Consider the following 19080-nt stretch of genomic DNA (forward strand, 5'->3'; position numbering starts at 1 on the left):
CTGCCACCGAGGATGAAGAAGGCCGTCAATGAAGCACAAGCCCATGTTTCTCATTAAATTTTAAGTGCAACTTGTAAAATAAGACTGCATTCGGTGCAACTACAATGTCACGCTTAGTGTCAATGCATGATGTCAAAAACTGGTTTGTAATGAATTTAGTGGTAAAATTTGTACAATTTAAAATGCAGTGTGTGAATTGCTCAGCTACAGCTTGCAAGTTTATTTTATTGAACACTGATGTTTTAGGCCTGCAGCTTATTGTAACCCTTTCTGTTGTTTTATGTTAGCGAGCTTGTATGTTATGAGCTTGTATACCTAACTTTTAATTGCATATGAAGATGATACATGTAACTGAAAATTGTACCTCCATCATGTACTGGTCCACAATATGCTGTTCAGCTACAGGTCCTTTGTAGGATTTGTACATTTCCACATCTTCCATGGTGGGGACATACCTTAAACATAAAACAATAAATAAATAAGAAGAAAATGTTTGCTGTTCACCACAGGTGATGCTATTTACCTGTTAAAATGCCAAATCACATGGCTTCACAGTGAACATACCATTTCTTGCCAAACAACAGTTTGAAACATTTTTTGAGTATATCATTGTCCTGCTATTTCCCCCCTTTGTCCCCTGAGGCTTAGTTCTGAAAAGGTGATTTCATACTCTTTTGAGCTTTAATCAATCACTTGTCTGCTCTCTGTCTGTCCGGTCTAATCAAACCACACTCACATAGTCCTGATACCTCAGATTAGCCGAGTCTTTAGAGTTTAATTTGTAATCAGTAATACCTAAATATATTCTTAAAACTCGATGCTTATTTAGTCATTAATATTCATCTGGTGGATAAATACGGAGCCCGTTTAGAGGGCTGTAATAGTCTGGGTCCTTCAATTTTATGTGAATTTGCCAATCAGTCTTTTCTTTCCTACGTGGTTGGAAAATAAGTTCCAGCTGATTTGGGAGACTTGCTGCAACATCCTGTAGAAATCTGCTGCTGCTGGAAAAACAACAGTGCCGATGTGATGTCTGATTTCTTTTTTATGTATTTATTTTTTGCCTCTGGGCTTATATGCCATATGTCATATGAGATGTCTATGTTCATTTCCCTTTTTTCATATTTGCCTGTATGTGTGTGTCATCCTCTGGGACAGTTAGTCTTGTTAGGCTTTTATGCCTCTCTTTTTAAATCAATTTTACACATTTTTCTCACCTACATTCATATCACGTACATTCCTTTACAAAATTTGATGTTTGATTTGTTTGCTTTTTATGTGCCTTGTGTCTTTTAGTCATAATGTGTTCAGGAACTGCAGATAAAAGATAAGCTATGTGGTTAAATCTGACAGGCAAGTGTAATTAATGAAGATTAAGTCAATTTATTTAGTAATTTGTTCATTGTCCAAGGTCAATAAATGTTTAGAAATTGACTTTTCTGGCCACTGACAGCAATCAGAAATTATATATAAACTGAACAGAGGCAGATGTTTTTTCTAAGTTGATATGGTGCTGTCACCAAATACACCCTTATATCGTCCACACGTGGAGCTGCAATATGTCCACCTAATGCGTATATAGTTCCCAGTGCAAGCATTAGGTAAGAGTGGTGACAGTTCATCAAACAAATAACAGAGTTTATAGTTTTCTTATTAAAAATGAACAAAAAAAAATCATAGAACATGGAAAAATTAAAAAAAAAAAAACAACTTAAAATCAAGAATGAAGAAAACCTTGGCAACAATCAAAAGCAGAAATTTTCATTCCAGAACTGATATCTTTTTCTGTGCCACAGTGAATATTTTATTGCTAAGGGGAAAAAGCGCCCATCCTCAAACAGTATGCTGTATGTGGAGCTATGAATTTATTTTCTACTGGTTAACAACACTGTGTCAGCTGTACATATTTATAGTCTTTTGTTTTTATTTTGATAGAGATATGTCTTAGTATGGCCAGGGTGTGAACTTTAGAGCGACTTTTGACTGAGAATATTAATACTGTATGAACCTGAGAATTATTTTAACTTATTAACTTAAAAAAAAGAGTAAACAGTTGAATATGACGTGTCGCCATGTCAAAAAGGTAAAAACATATCAAGTGCAGCGATCTCTAATATCAGTCGTTGTTTAAGCATCAGAAAAGGATACATACATTTAGACCTTTAGACTGACTTTAAAATTTTATGTTACATTTTCTTTTTTTGTCATGTGTACTTTTGTTCAGGTATCTCATCACATGTTTCCTTGCTTGTCCCCATGAAGCGATGCCATTAGACTGATTTCTAGTAGCCTGGGGAAAGACGAGTGATTAAAAGCCAAGTAACGCTGATGCTCCTCGTCAGCTTCTATAAAGCAGCGAGACGTTGATGGGAAGAGCCATTTATTCGCTTGCACTGAATTTGAACCTCTCTCTCGTCTTAAACTGGGCTTCCTACTTCTGTCATTCCTGTGAGTTCTGACCTCAAACCATAGACGTCCGCCTTCTCACGAGTCCGCCTATGTGCCACCAGAGTAGCACCGGTCATCAATATTGCAGCACCTGTTGGGAGTGGTTCTTTCAAGATTGTATTCCTCAGGACGACGCCACCACGCATTAAAATATATATTATGTTTTCACAGAATATATAAAGCCGTCCCCACAGTACATTAGATCAGTTTTGCCTTCCAGGAGGTCAGCACACAGAGTCACTAAGTAAACTGCAGGTAAGAATCAGGAAGCATTTTACCCACTTGCTGTGTTTTATTCCTGAGGGCATGTCAATAGTTTCCATCTCTGCAAATAACCCGAGATAAAACTTTTATTAGTGAGCTGCTCTTGTAAAAGGTTCTGGCATCTGCTCTTTAGTATTAAAACACAGTGAATACTGCCGTGTGTCTTCCTCACATGAATTGGCAGCGGTTTCCCCTGTTTCACATTGTCCTGGCAGTAACATGGACCCACATCCCCGTTGATGATTTGTTTAGCATCTAGTTTCCAAAGGCTTTACCTCTGCCAATGAAAACACACATCAACCGCCCACGGACTTGGGCACAAAAAGATGTTCACCTCTCAGCTTCAGTTGTGACACTATAAGGAGTGAATACAAATCAGCGTTTTTTTGGCACCAAGTCATACCTCCTCAGAGAGGTGATGTGCTCATCAGACAGGCCTCCATCTTTCTCATTAATGATGAACAGTTTGTCCTTCAGCTCTCCCGGTTGCACCGGAAAACTTTTGAGGAAAATGTCTAGGAGAACAATAGATTAGAAAAAGTCAACACACTCAATGGTACATGAAAGCTTTTCTCTTGACAGATAGTCCTCTTATCCTGCGATGAAATGACTCAAAAAGCATTCTGAAGACAAAGGGTCCTTTGCTTAATTACTTTCTTCCAAATGCCTAAGGGAAATGCACAAATTTGCATTCTATCAAGTCAAAGCTGATGTGATTTTTTTTTATAGGAAATGCCTCTGCATAATTCAGTAGCTGTGAGAAGACTTCATTATGAGCATCAGCGTTTAGACATGTATGTAATATGAACAGTGAATTCTATAAAATACACTCACTTAAGCCGGTCTGACATACGGGCTCTGATTTGGCAATTTTAATTCAATATGTTATGAGGCTAAGTAACAGAAAGCCTCGATTCTGAGTGCTGAACATGCTGTTTAAGACATGCTGACCAAATAGTTTGATCGTCTGAGAAATCTGTTCACACATTTTCTCTCAACGGTAGAAAAGATCGATACCACTCTCATGTTTGGCTGCTGGTATATGAAACTGCAACAGCAGTTTATCTTTAGTATAATGGCTTGTTCTAAAATGTGCACACACCTCTACCTCTAACATTCACTTAATAGTGGATTGTATTTTGCTCTTTTAATATGTCCATCCATTCATCTTCTTCCGCTTATCTCGGGCCGGGTCGTGGGGGCAGCAGCCTAAACAGAGAAGCCCAGACATCCCTCTCCCCAGCCACCTCATCCAGCTTGTCCGGGGGAACACCAAGGTGTTCCCAGGCCAACCGAGAGATATAATCTCTTCAGCGTGTCCTGGGTCTGCCCCGGGGCCTCCTCCCGGTGGGACATGCCCGGAACACCTCACCCAGGAGGCGCCCAGGAAGCATCCTTGTCAGATGCCCGAACCACCTCAACTGGTTCCTTTCGATGTGAAGGAGCACCATTTCTCTGAGGGACAGGCCAGCCACCCTTCGGAGGAAGCTCATTTCCGCCGCTTGTATCTGCGATCTCGTTCTTTTGGTCACTACCCAAAACTCGTGACCATAGGTAAGGGTAGGGACGTAGATCGACCAGTAAATTGAGAGCTTTGCTTTTACACTCAGCTCTCTCTTCACCACAACAGACCGGTACCAATCCATCTGTCGATCTCTCGCTCCCTTCTCCCGTCACTCGTGAACAAAAACCCCGAGATACTTAAACTCCTCCACTTGGGGCAAGAACTCGTCCCTGACCCGGAGTGGGCACTCCACCCTTTTCCGGCTGAGGACCATTGCCTCAGATTTGGAGGTGCTGATTCTCATTCCCACCGCTTCACATTCAGCTGCGAACCGTTCCAAGGCGAGCTGGAGGCCATCACCCAATGAAGCCAACAGAACCACATCATCCGCGAAAAGCAGAGGTGAGATTCTGAGACCACCCAAGTGAAAGCCTTCCACCACTTGGCTACGCCTAGAAATTCTGTCCATAAAAATTAGGAACAGAATCAGTGACAAAGGGCAGCCCTGGCGGAGCTATGCGGACCAAGCTTTTGCAACGGTTGTATAAGGATTGACTGGCCCGTAGCAAAGAGCCAGACACCCCATACTCCTGTAGCACCCCCCACAGGACCCCCCGAGGGACACGTTTGAATGCCTTCTCCAAGTCCACAAAACAATATGTTAAAAAAAAATTAAATTAAAGCAATAATTGAAAAGTTGAAAAGCCCCCCTTGCTATTCTTAGAGACAGCTAGGCTAGCTATTCAACTGCCTCCAGCATGTAGCCAGTCGTAGGATAAGCTAGGCCGCTGCTTGCAGGCATACGATGCAACTGGTGTCAATCTTATGTAACTCTAAACAACTGTCCATAAAAAGGGTGACTTTCAACATTTGCAGTCCGAAGTAGTAGTTGAACTGCTGAATCTAAACCATCAAACTGATTAAAAATGGGCTCATCATGTTAAATGAGGAGCACTGAGGTACAAAGCTGTAATCATCACGTCTCTAAATCCTTGACATTAAAGACTTGAGACAGTAATTCCCTTACCAGGACCAACAGAGGACGAATCATAACATCAAACATCCAAAACAATTTTGAAGAACTACTAGTCTCCTCGTGAGTAAGGGTTAGGCTGTCTCATCTAGCCTGAAACACACACACACACACACACACACAAGTGCAAATTAAGCCCTTTGTTGGCTGGCACTCAGACAAACTGGGCAATGCCCTGGCAAATTAGAGTATGGAGATGGAGAGCGTATCCCATCGGGTGCATGAAGCCACAGGTGTACTTTTAATTAGGAGTGCGACATTTTCAGTCATTAAATAGGCAGCATGCAGTGGGGCTCTCAAGGTAAATAACCATATGAGTCGGACACACAATCTAAACAGAACTGCACTTTGATCATACAAATCCGCAATGGATCTCATCTAATTATGGAACTGTATAGCTCTATCACATTACTTCAGTACAATTTTGAGGTACTTGGAGCATCTCCATTTAATGCTACTTTCTGCTTCTACCCCATTTCATATGGCACTTTTTACTCCTCTTCTATTATCTCACCAGTTATCTGGTAGCTTTATTGTTTATAGTTAATATTATTTTTGAACAAATATTCACTTGAAGCAAAATGTGTACAGAACAAAGCAGTTTCACATTATTTTTACCATTCAGCCAACAATCCCTCAAGCCAATGGATTCAGTTCAATTCAGCTTTATTTATATAGTGCCAAATCACAACAATAGTCACCTCAAGATGGTTTATAGTGTAAGGAAAATAACTATAATACAGTGGCAACTCCTTGTGAGCAAGAGATAGTGGGAAGGAAGAACTCCTTTTTAACAGGAAGAAGGAGGTCACATGCCCCAAGACACACAGACACACTGTGGAAGAGAGCCATTTACTAACAACTAACAATTAAATACAGAGTGGTACACAAACACATTGCAGCATAAATAAGGGAGGATTCTGAGTCACCTGATCTAGACCTGAAAGCTTTAAGGCTAGAGAGGGTGTCTGTCTCCCAGTACCAAACTGGGAGCTGGTTCCACAGAGGAGAGGCCTGAAAGCTGAAGGCTCTTGATGGGGCCCAAATCAGTGCTTAGACCAGGAGCAACTGGGCAACACACTACAAAGAGTATTGAAAGCTGTGGGTCCATCTTTCACATCAAAAACAACACTTGACCTGGGAATAAACCATTCTGTATGATAACATTCAGAATCTTTTATAATTTATTTAAACATTGTGGTGGCATGCAGAGAGGAGTCACGGCTATTAGCATTCAGAAATTCCTAACACACATTCACAGACAAACCTTGTATCAGCGTCCTTCATCTGCTCTAAAGATATTTTTCAAAAGAATGCAAAAAAAAAAATCAATATGAGCTGCAATCTTGCTGTGAAGGGTCCACTGAGTTTCTGTAGAGTACTTAAATGCAGTGCGCAAGTACACAGATCAATGCAGCATTGTTCTATGCACGCTTGATGCAGCTGATGTTCCGGCTTGCCCATAAGGATCATGCTGATTACCATATTAAACCCCTCAAAAACACAAAACAATAGTAACACAACCACCTGCTCAAGCTGTCTAGTTCCATCTGCCTCAGTGCGTAACTGCAAACACCATACTGTTTTTAAAGGCACTGTGGATACAGTAAGGGAGCCAATGTATGTCTAATGCTAATTATCACTTCTGGGTTTGTTAATTAATTATTGATCACATATCTGGGATGTTATTATATTGAGGTGGAGTCTCACTGTCTACTGAGGTGAGGTGTTCCTGGCTTTGTAAAAAGAAAGTGAGACTTTGCATGCACACTGGCTCCCGGTTTAATGGGATCAGATGAATAAATAGTGTGGCGAAGAATGAGATATGAGACGAATAAACAGCATGAATTTAGGCAGGTTTTGGTGATAAACATGCAAACAAGAGCGGGAGGGGCATGTTGCTTATGTGTGCATGTGTGTTGGGGGTGGCAGGAACGGATGCGATGGGATAGAGAGGGACAGAAAGAAAGAGAAGTCTGATTCCCAAATTATTCCGTTTTATGTATCTGGGTGGAGATCATGTGTTTTTAAACAGGCAGAAATCACCTCTGGACTAAGTCTGTTCTAAATTACAAAAACAAAACTCGGTGTTTAAAATGTGCCTCAAAGTCAGATACAAAATGCAGCAGTGCAGCAAAGGTAATTAACCATTACTTCTCACGATGCTCTTTCTTCGGTATTATCATTTTATGTTACTCATATATCACTGCAGTTCAGATGTAAGGCTTACACAATACAAGAATTTAAATGCATTGATATAGATCCAAAGTGTCAAATTTGGCTCCACTGTGGCCCACTGCGACCATAAAATACTATTTACAGATGAGCCACAACATCCAGTGTTGTGAGATAAAGCCAAAGCAAAGTCATAAAACTGAAACCAAAGTTACAGCACAAAAATAATGTTTTGCAGTTACATAAACACATCTATTTATTCTTACATTTCATTTACCAAATAGAAAATGGTGATTTTTTTAAGTCACCCTTTAGAATTTTATAAAGGTTAAAATTTTGCAAAGTCAGCAACTAAATGCATTTAGCCCAGACGACCTGTTGAAGTTCAAACTGAGCTTCAAAATGGGGATAAAAGGCAATTTAAGTGACTTTAAATATGGCATAGCTGTTGGTATTTCAAAAAATGCTAACCTACAGCGATGTTTACACCACCATCTCTATCTTTACAGAGAATAGTCTGAAAAGGAGAAAATATCCAGTGTGCAGCAGTTATCAAGAAGAAAATACTTTGTTCCTGCTAGAGGTCAGAGGAAAATGGCCAGAGTGCTTCGAGCTGATGAAAAGGCAACAGTAACTAAAATAACCACTCGCTACAACATAAATATGCAGAAGAGCATCCTTGCACAAACAACACATCAAACCTTGAAGCAGATGGTCTACAACAGCACCAGACCACACCAGTCGGCTAAGAACAGGAAACAGAGGTTACAGTTAACATAGACTCACCTAAACTGGACAAAATAAGATGCCTGGGAAGGTTTGAATTTGGTGTAAACAACAGGAAATCTTGGATCCATGGACCAGTTCTTATATTGAATCTAACATCTCTCATTCACAAGCACCTTTTTTTCTACACCTAAGTGCTTTCTTTCTAATTTTCACACTCCAGTGGATGTGCTCTCCGTATCTCGCCCATGGATACTTAAGCATGCAGACTGAAGCAGTCAGGGATCGAACCACCAACCTTCCAATTACTAGATTATAGGATTGACAGTCAGGCTGTTAGTGGCAGTGCAATAGTGTGTGAGACATTTTCTTAGCACACTCTGGACTCTTTAGTACCAACCAAGAAATGTTTAACCACCACACTAGGAATGCTGCTGATCATGCTCATTCCTTTATGGTAACATGTACCTATCTTCCAATGTCTGCTTCCAGCATGATGATACACATCACCAAGCTTAGATATCATCAAACTGGTTTCTTGAGCATGGCAGTGAGTTCACTGCATTCAAATGCTCTCTACAGTCACCAGATCTCAGCCTGATAGAGCACTTCATGACGTGGTGGAACAGGAGGTTCACATTATCGATGTGCAGCTGACAAATCTGCAGCCACTGTGTGATGCTATCACGTAAATATGGGCCAAAATGTCTGAGGAATGTTTCCAGCAACCTTGTTGAATCTATGCAGATCTTCAGGTAACGGGAAATCCAACCCAGGACTAATAATGTGCATCTAATAAAGTTTCATAGTGTATTTACTGAACTGTACCTCTCAACTGTTTTTCAGGTGATTATGTGGGGCATCTCTGCTTAAACTGCACAGAAAATGGAGTGATTGATAGATCAGTGGTTACCATACTGGTTACCAGTGATGGGAATAACAGCATTAAAATAAACGGGATTACTGTTTTCAGTAATGGGTAATCTAACAAATTACTTCTTCTATGATTACAATGCCATTACCTTTACACATGACAATTTTTTGGCACACAATGGGTTGAAGCTGTCTTCATCTTACTGGGAGCTAGGGGGGGGGGGTGCAAAACAATCGCATGAGTGCTGCTGATTGGCTGATGAAGAGTGAAGTAGTCATGCTAAACCAACCAGAGGTAGACTTGGGCGAGTGTTCACATACAAACATAGTGAGCACTCATAAACGAAAAGGCAGACAGAGGCACAGTCATGGAGATCCCAGATAATTCAAAGGTAGCATTTTTTTAAGTGGAAGTCCAGACATTATTTTTCTCTCAAAGAGAGAAACGTCAAGAATCTCTATGTGAAATGTGATTTATGCCCTGGAACAAAGTGCTTTTCCACATCAGTTGTAAGCAATTCGACTAGTTTTGTTGCACCTCTCAATGTCACAGCCGCAACAAAGCTAGTCACCAGTAACGACGGTGTTGATGCTAGCAGGCGCAGACCAAACCCAGGTGAGGCTATCATCAGCTCAGCAAATAACAGAGATGGAGCGACGCCATCTAACAGTCTAAGCTTGATTTCTCTTCTCCGCAAACATCTGTAGCACAGAACAGACTGATAGCCAAGTACGTTGTCGAGAACATGCTGCCTTTATCAACAGTCTAGTGAGATTTCTTCAAGTCTCTTATTTCCAAGATACCAGCCAAGAAGAAGTAGGCCCACCAAGCAGAAAGACTTTTTCCAAATACATAGATACCCAGTACTTTAGTGTTCAGTGTTTCCTGTTAGTTCCTTCGACTGAGGGCTCATTTATTTCAATTATATATTCAGTTTTATAATAAACAATTGAATATGCACTTTAGTATGTTCAAGTATATTTACTAATTTATATTTTAGTATTTTACTAAAGATGGGATCAAAATTCTTTTACATATTTAAACTTTTTTTAAAGTTACTTTTCCTGGTAATTAGTTACTTTTATAATATTGTAACTCATTTGTAACTCAGTTACTTTTTGGAAGAAGTAACTGGCAACTATAACTAATTACTTTTTCAAAGTAGCTTGCCCAAAACTGATTAGCACTAATTAGCAGGTATCTGTGTCTATCTTACAGACAAGCTGGCGATAGTTAGCATTTCACTCTGCTCTCCATACGTGCTCACTTCTGGTGACAGTTTCAAATCAAGGCTTCACAAACCAATGTATGACATCATGGAGGCTACACCAATGTTTCATATATATTCTACACTTATACACTCTTGTATTAATAACTATAATCCAGTAACAGAAAACCAAAACACACATGCACAACCACTTTTCTTTCCTGAGAATATACTTATCGCTTTCACTTAAGTGACATTTTGAACTTTTTAATTTTTTGTAGTAAAAATGACACTTTCAATAGTGGTATTAATAGGACCAAATAAATAGGAACTGAAAGGCAGATGCTTTTCCTTGTTCGTCAAATGTTTTTAAAGCTTGCAGCAAAAAGATGCATGGCCTTGAGTTGCCTTCGGGCTCTCATCTCTCAGCTCCTGCGCCTGACAGAATCAAAGTTTCCAGGTCAGGGAGGAGCCCTTGATACAGTATTCTGTATCAAGGCAGGAAATCACTGCTGTTGTCGCTCAGATCCCCTATCCATATTTTATGAATATGTGAACTCTAATTATGTTGCCAGTCTGCACATTCATGCTGATTCCATTTAGCAGCCCACCACCACATCTGTATCGGTTCACGGTAACTGTGCTACTTGGAGGACCTGTGAGAGGAAGCTTCTGAAATGTTCTCCCCTGGCATGGCTCTTGAAATATACAAGCCACATACACTCAGTTAATCAAAAGTGAAAAGCCATTAGATGAGAAATAGAATATGTTCCAGTCCACAATCACTCTGCAGAGTCCATGGGCAGTCATGTCACCGCTGGATTGGTGACATACTGCCCCCTGCAGACACAAATACAGATCATATATGTGCTTTGCACAAAATGTGTCTCAACTATTATTTGAAGAGAGAACACTCGCAGCATTTTTAACCCTGAAAGAAAGTTGTCAGGTCAGCTTTCTCTTAACTGGGCATACAAGTCGAATTTATAAAAAATTCAAAGGACTTCCTGACAATAATGCTGTTTCTGCAGAGAGGCTGCTCTTTCTGTGTAGTGCTTCCCTCTGGTGGTTGTGTAAACACACGTTCTAATTTCTAATTCACTGGAGAAATAAGCTCCTTTATTTGACTTAATCCGGAAGAATGGCTTTTCATTACAGCATGGAAATGATACTTATTATTTTGCAGAGGAAATCTAATCTTCTTCTTAAAATGCTGAAAATTATATGTTTCCTTTGGCAATATTTATGAGCAGCTTCACGTCAAAAGTCACAGACATATTTATTGTACTCACTGAAGTTGTGTGCAATCTTCTGGTTCAGCATAATATGCTGGGTATTATTTGGCTCAACAACACCAAACGTCCCAAGATCTTTAACAGCAAATTGGTTGTGTAAGAGTGATGTGTCGATTTCAACCCTCCCCATGCGTTCCTGTATCCAGAACGATTTTGCAATCTGCCAACAAACAAATTAATTCAGTACTGCAACAATTTAATTTTATGAGGAAATCAATGCTAATATTACAAAAGAACAGCACTTGAGAAGAAATAACTGACAGACAAAACAAAGAACAATTCACAGCAATGATGAAGAAAAACCAAGCTGAAACTGACCTTTCTGTTTTTGCCGAAACAATAAAACATGTCATTTAAATATGAAAGACTCACACTAATGGGAGCCTTTGTAAGTGCTATACTTGGCTCTGAAAATATGATAATTCAATGACTTGTAATGAATGGAGACAGTTTTACCTTGTCTGGGCTAATAAGATCCCAGTGGAAAGCCTTGGTGCATGCTTTTTTTGAATTTAGGTTGAGGGGTAAAGGTGGAGGAGCCGGGATGCTTGGGGGAGGGGGCCCTTTCACGATTAAAGAGCCTGCTTCTTGGGCAGGAGACTCTGGGACCACGGGAGGGGGTGGAAGGATAGCACGGGGACTGGGTGGAAGGGGGGTGGGAGATGTCGGAGCAATACGACTGGGAGAGGGTGGTGATGAGACCTGAGGTGTGATTATTTGGGGAGAATTCTTCCTGCGAGGTTTAGGAATAGGGTTTGTGTGATCAGCTGGTGGATGGGTTTGCTGAGCTGATGAATTATCTCCATCACTCAGGGGTGGATCTGCATTTTTATTATCAGCTGGAGGATAAGTCATGCTGCCAGCACCAAATTCACCACTGGACTCGAGATCTGTATCGTTGTCCTCTGTGTCTTCGGGTATGCTCACGTGTCGAAAGGACTTTTGTTCCATGAACATCTTGGACTTCCTTTTCCACTCTGAACACAGTTTGTCAATTGCTTTGACCCATGCGTCCCGTTCCTGTTGCACAGTCCCCAGGGCATCTGTTTCATCTGGCACCTTAAATCTGCAATAAATAAGCAAAACCTAACTAACTTATTTAGATGACATAAGTGTGGTAATTAATGATCCCAGACTCCTTTTATAATATTATCACTCAAACTGTTACAGTAAAAATGAACACATTGCACAAATAGACTTTTGATCAACAATACCCGCTTGTGCAAGGCAGATAATTAATTTGACAAGAACTACAGCTGGTGTGACAGAGTTCATTAGCTGCTTGCTTTTGTTATATTTCCACATCTTAATAAAACTCACTCACTGGTACTCATTTTTGTGGGTGATTAGACTGAAAGTGTCAGAGTCGTTAAGTTTCTGCACTCTGGTGTCACCGTCTGACAGGTGAATCACAGTGGAAACAGGCACCGAGGGTGTCATCTCGCCATCTGTGGTGCCCCAGGATCTCAGCGGGACCAGTGTTAGTTGGCCTGGATGGAGCTGGGCCTCATATCTGGAATAAAATGGAGAAGGAGTTATGTTTAGTGTAAGCTTTAGATATATTATAATGTATGCAATTTACCGGTGTCTACTGTTTTTGAAGAAAGAGAAGTATAAAATATAAAAAATATAAAACAGCAGCTAGAAATATAAAACACCCAGCCTGGATGTATTCTAAGATAAGCTCATCTGCCTAGTAATGGGTCATGTATGAGGAAACATAGAGGAGGAGCCAGCTGTAGACTCAAATCCAGGAAAGGTTCAGTTAGAGGAACTTTTCTAACTGAAGATAACAGATAAGAGGCTTTCGATAAAAGAAGCGAGTGAATGTAACACCTGACTCAAAGATTGTATCAATTTTCCATCAAAAATCAAAATGAAAGCATAGATTTATTCAGGAATACACTTAAAACTGCTCTCTAACAATGAATACGTTCTCCTTATTCCGAGATTAATTGAATGCGCTGACTTTACTTTGCAGCATATGTCTGGATTCTGACACAAAAGGATTCGTTTTTCATTCCTCAGCTGTAGGGCAAAGTTTAAGGCAATTGCAAACATGATTTTGATTAAGCTTTACTTGCATATGCAGTGATCCAACGTTCTTGGGTAATGGGGGAATGGAGGATTATGGACTAGAATTGGTTGGATAAACATTTCGGGGTTCAGAAATATTGTAATCATTTTGTATGACTGTAAAACTGAAATAAAACTCAAGTCAAACTTAAGAAACTCAAGACTATCGTAGAATTAGCTTGTGGTATGAGCTACAAGGATTCAAAGTTTATTAAAAGGGATCAATTATGCAGTACATTTTTTTTTTATTCCATATTGTGGTGGGGCGTGGTCTGCGGCACCGCTTCAGGGGAGGCGAACGCACCCGAGCAGCATCCGCAATCACGCCTCGCCACACACATACAATTACTTTATCGACAATGACACATATTGTACTTATACACAGTCCCCACTTTTGAAGGCTGAAATGTACTTGTCCAAACTCACATAATTATAATTATGAGGATTTTTTAATACTTGGATGAAAATTCTTTGGAGTCAATGTAGAGCCCATGAACATCGTTAAATGCTGGGCTTCCACCCGAGATGCTTCAGGCACTGTCAACTGAAGCTGTTTGCTTTTCCATCTCTGTGCAGTTTAAAGTGAAAATCGTGCTCTGTTGGGTTGAGATCACTCAGGCCCAGTATAAGACCAAATTAATGGTTTAAGCTGTTGACTTCTACACTAGTAGCCGACAAATATTACTGACAAATAACCTCTCATCACTAACAAAACTGTCATTTTGTCCTGTGGCTGTTTTATGAGAGCAATGTTTCAGTAATAAGTAGACATACATACTTCATCCATTTAAATGATGCCAAGCCTCCCCTGTGCAGCAACAACATCCCTTCTCGAATGCTCTGTGGTGCCTGAGATTGCTCATGGGATTCTGCATTTTCTTCTCCGGGATCATTGTATATGTTACTATAAATTATCTTATTGATAAGCTCCATCATCTGCTCGAAAAGAGAGAATCACGACAATGAAAAGAGTCACTGTGAAACCATCAGTGAATGACATGAAATGGTATAAACGTAAAAGCAAGGCTGTTGCATTTATTTTTATAGCTTAAGTGTTTGCAATCAAGAGTCTAAATTCAAAGAGCAATAATCACATCTCAGTAAATCTCAGCAGAAATTGCCTCTGTGAAACAATCTTATCATCACCTTATGTTTATCCTCCAGCGACGTGGCCTCCAATTCATAATCATGATGTCCTTTAAAGGAAATAGAGTACCTGGAACCCTCTCCATCATCACAACTCTTGACAATAGAGAAGGGAAGTTGCCGCTTGACGATTCCTTTCTCTATGCTGCACACCATTTTGGTCCTGAAATCAATCTGGATGTTCACAATGAGAGTGATTAAATGAGCACGTCTGAAGTGTGCACTGTGTGGCATTAAAACATTTATTACTGCATTGCTTTAGTAATTAATCTGCTTTCAGTAAGGCACCATCATAATGTCAAAAATCTAATTTGGTCATTACATTAGATTACACAAATCGACAAGTACAATTCCCATCAGCCCAGCCTGACTTTATCTTTAGTGCTAGTTAGCAATGCTAACATTTTGTGTGGGTGTGTGAAAGAGAGATTCTGGAACATGCAGAATCTTTGGCCTCTGCATAACCATTTATATGGATTGCCTGTTAAACTGGTATATGGAGTACCTGCTCAACCAGTGAGCTACACCAGCACCAAATCTACAATTTTTTACTATTGCACTCTACCAGAAGAGCTTTGCATGTTTCAAAATGCAAAAATAATCCTTCTTTATCTTGTACCTGTACCTTCTTCAGCCCCTGTTCTCCTTAAGGCCCCCGTCCCTTTAAGATTCCTTCTCTGGTGCCTCTCAACAACAGGTGGGCGGCGTACAGCCAGAGCACACAGCTGAGCATGTTAAGGGTTGCTCTGTCACCTCAGAGAGCTAAGAGCAGCCTGAAGCCTGAGGTCATGGTCTACATTCCTGTTTCATTTGTTATGCAATGGGATGCCTACAAAGCATCAAAGGGCTGCAAGGTGTTAAAAGTTTTTTGTTTTTGTTTTGAACTCACCTGTAAAACCCGTTTCTGCCACCTGTAGCGGCCATGCTTGTGAACACTAAAGTTGTACTGAGATTCTTGCACCTGCAAAAACAACAAATAAACACCATTTCATATATGAATACTTAGAGGGAGATCACCACTTAAGGACAATGTAGAATCACTAGATTACACTATACTGGATTACACAAGGACACTGCATTATTGTTTCTGCCAATGCCCTTGGACTACCTTCCACATTCTTTCATAAAAACAGCTCTTAGAAAATTGTGTTTGAACTGATCCAGCAGGCTTTGCAGCTTATTAACAAAACAATGTTTTTAAAGAGCAGAAGAATAGAATAGAAGAACAGAATAATCTTTTAATTGTCCCACAAGGGGAAATTTGGTTGTAACAGCAGCAAGAAAGACACATATACAAACGAACAGTACACAGGACACAGAACAGAAACATACACAATTTTTCTTACATATTTACATTAAGGACAATGGTTACTATAAACAGAGTACTGTACAGTTATTAAATTAAATAAAAATAACTACAGATAGAAGAAGATGCAGTACTATATTTTTTAAAGTCTGGTTAACTCCAGCATCAGACTTTTAAAGCCATCTGCAAAGTTTCTGGTGGTGCATTTAGGATATCTGCATGTAAATTACATTCCTTTATCTGTGTCTGTCGCATGGTGGTTATTTGCAGGGACATGTCGACTATAACAGTTTACCGTAGTTAGATCAGTAGCTTAAGGGCTGGTGTTTATAATTTGATTCTTACATGGAATATTGTTTGTTGTGTACTTATACTGTATTATCCAGGAAGAAGAGACATTAGACAGTTCATTTTGGGTCTGCTTTTAAACCATATCTGGCTATCTTGAATGGATCATCTACTTCTTGTAATATTTGTGAGAATTTAAGCTTCATCTGCGCTATTAAAAAATTCCACATACGAAATTATACACTTAACATAAACAGAGCAACAACCTGGAAAGTTTACTTTAAATTCCCAACTGACTGTTCTTTTTCTTTAGCTTTAACTACGACACGCTCCACTAAATCCCCCACTTATCTGGAACTGTTTAGTGTTGAGCGCATGACATAAAACTGCACGTATCTACATATAGTGAATATTTAAACACTTTCAGGGAAAATTGAAAAGCTGCAGGTTTCACTCTCCATCTCGTCACATACTGATCAGTGGTCTGGACACATGGGGAACCCCAGATCCTGTTTACAGTATCTTGTGTTATGTTATGTTACTGCATTTTGGTCAAAGCTTGTTTCACATGACTCATAATACAAAACAATGTAAATTCTATCCACAAGATCCCTTTTTTTTTTTTTTTTTTAATTTTGGAGTTTTCAATATTGAAACCACACCCACGTCAAACGCAAACTGAAGTCACCATGAAAACTGTGTACCTGCTTAGTAAAAATGAAGGTTACCTTGTCATCTGTCATCTTCTGTTCTCTGTCCATCCTTGCCTGCTGCAGAGCATCATCGATTGATAACTGTCCACTCTTCACCTTGTTCAGGATGTCTAGTTGCATCTCATTGCTCAACTGAAAACATAAGAATGTTTGATTTTCTTTCCTTTTTCACCCACATTTCAAAGGTCATCTCGATCTCATAACAAGCATTCTGTGTGTGATTTATTTCTTCAAATTTAAAAAAAAATAAGAGAAATATTTTAAATATTAAATATTTAAATATTTATTTAATACCACTGCAAAGCACACTTCATATCTTTAGACCACAAGAGAGTTTCATGTTTTTCCTTTAAATATTTCTACCATAAGCACTATCCACAGGTGCACTGCTTAAGTTTTCCTTTAGATTTGCATAAAGATGTCACTGATTTCTCTGCATCACAGTATGAGCAATGCCAACATCTGTCTGCCTAACTGCACTGATAAGCCATTGTGTTGTAACATTATCAGAAACCGTTTAAAAGGTCTATTCCAGGAACGTACTGTCACACTTATGAGTAATGTCTGCTCCTATCTTTGGGAAAATTCAAGAGGGAAGTCAAGTAAAATTGAGGAAGTAAAATGCTAAAGAGACACTGGTGTGCTAAAACAGAGCTTTGTCTGCTCTTGCTGTGGGCCTGCACATGTGACGTTAGTGAAAGCAAGGCAGCTATTCTGTAGAAGCTCTATTACAGTAAAGCTGTTGTTATTTAATGACTCATCTGCAGAAAGAGTTTGGCACTTCCTTAATTCATAAGCTGAAATCTTACCTGTGGCATGTCCCCAGTGTACTTCTCCATCCTGGATGGGTTGTCTTTTCTCTTTGATCCTAAAGTTGGCATCCTAGCTGTTTAGATTATCTATAAAATGCTACACAGTTTCTCACTTAAGCAAGAAGTTTCTCCTTTACTGCAAATATAAATTCACAGTATTGTGTCTTGTTTTGTTTGTCATGCAGTCTAAACAGAGGTCTACTTGACGACTGGGAAAAAAAAAAAAGTGCTATGATTTGTATGTTTCCTTCTACCACCGCCCACTTTCAGCGCGGGTTAAATTTGTTCCTGCTTAGGCTGTTTAGCCACACCTACAGCAGCCAGCACAAGACTTTATCTCCAGACAGCATACATTTCAAGGCAGGTTACATGTCTTAACTGGCAGGACATGGTTTTACCTCTTCTTTTTTTCCATCCAGTGGAGAGTGCTAGGGAACCCATGATTTTACTAAAGTGTTCATATGAAATGCAATAAAAGTACTAAAATTGTATCTCCTTTTTTCAAAAAAAGAATTACTTTGTTTGAATTATTATAGCATAGGTTTGAAAATATGTATTCATTAATTTAAAAGTTAAAATATTATAAGATATAAAGGATTTAAAACTTTACAGTTCCAAATCACTCAGTCCAAAGACTGTAAACATCTGGTTGTGATTCATAGTGTGAGGTGTTTTCCCTGCATAGGTTTGTACACATCTTTATGTTGAGTATGTGGCAGTTTATGTGAGAAACACTCAATAATTGAAGTGCAGGGACGTGCACTAGGACAGTCGTTTCGGTTAGTTCTCCGCTGATTATTGTGTTTTTTGCACTGTGTACATTATACTGTGGCTTTAAAAGCTAACTTTGAGGACTGTTTATTTGCTGTGTACATCAATTTTATGTCATTTTGTTCCATTTTTTTGTAGTTCCTTTTCATAGAGATTGCATTTGCGAAGTTCCTTTTTTTTATTGTTTTAATCTTCATAAATCTTTATTGCTATGCTTTTTGTTGTTGTTGTTGTTTTCATCCATTGTCATCCAGTTTCCTCATTTTATCCAGTTCAGGGTCAGAGGGAGGGGACTGGAGCCGGTCTCAGCTGTCACAGGGTGAAAGGCAGGGTGCAACCTGAAGAGGTCACCAATCTGTCACAGGATTAACATACAGAGGTAGACAGCTATCTCACATTCATACCCAGAGACAATCAGCCTAACTTCATGCATTGACTATGA

The 19080-nt window shown here is 39.5% G+C and overlaps 1 protein-coding gene across 2 annotated transcripts in view; it reads right to left on the reverse strand.

The window, feature by feature from the left end:
• Positions 1-18053, reverse strand: part of LOC116321971 (formin-like protein 13) — a 54470-nt gene extending 36417 nt beyond the window's left edge. The window contains exons 1-10 of one of the 2 annotated variants that reach the window (XM_031741919.2): positions 17865-18053; positions 17071-17187; positions 15638-15709; positions 14749-14922; positions 14381-14538; positions 12851-13039; positions 11983-12592; positions 11524-11686; positions 3116-3227; positions 365-455 (exon numbers count right to left, since the gene is read on the reverse strand). In XM_031741919.2, coding sequence (XP_031597779.2) covers positions 365-455; positions 3116-3227; positions 11524-11686; positions 11983-12592; positions 12851-13039; positions 14381-14538; positions 14749-14922; positions 15638-15709; positions 17071-17187; positions 17865-17936 — 1758 coding nt within the window. In that variant the 5' untranslated portion in view covers positions 17937-18053. Of the gene's footprint in view, positions 1-364; positions 456-3115; positions 3228-11523; positions 11687-11982; positions 12593-12850; positions 13040-14380; positions 14539-14748; positions 14923-15367; positions 15477-15637; positions 15710-17070; positions 17188-17864 lie in introns of those variants that run through there. The other variant, XM_039603976.1, reaches the window with a different exon arrangement.
• Positions 18054-19080: the final 1027 nt, after the last annotated feature.

The sequence above is a fragment of the Oreochromis aureus genome, linkage group 20 (genome assembly GCF_013358895.1).
Source record: "Oreochromis aureus strain Israel breed Guangdong linkage group 20, ZZ_aureus, whole genome shotgun sequence".
NCBI classification, from domain to species: Eukaryota; Metazoa; Chordata; class Actinopteri; order Cichliformes; family Cichlidae; genus Oreochromis; species Oreochromis aureus.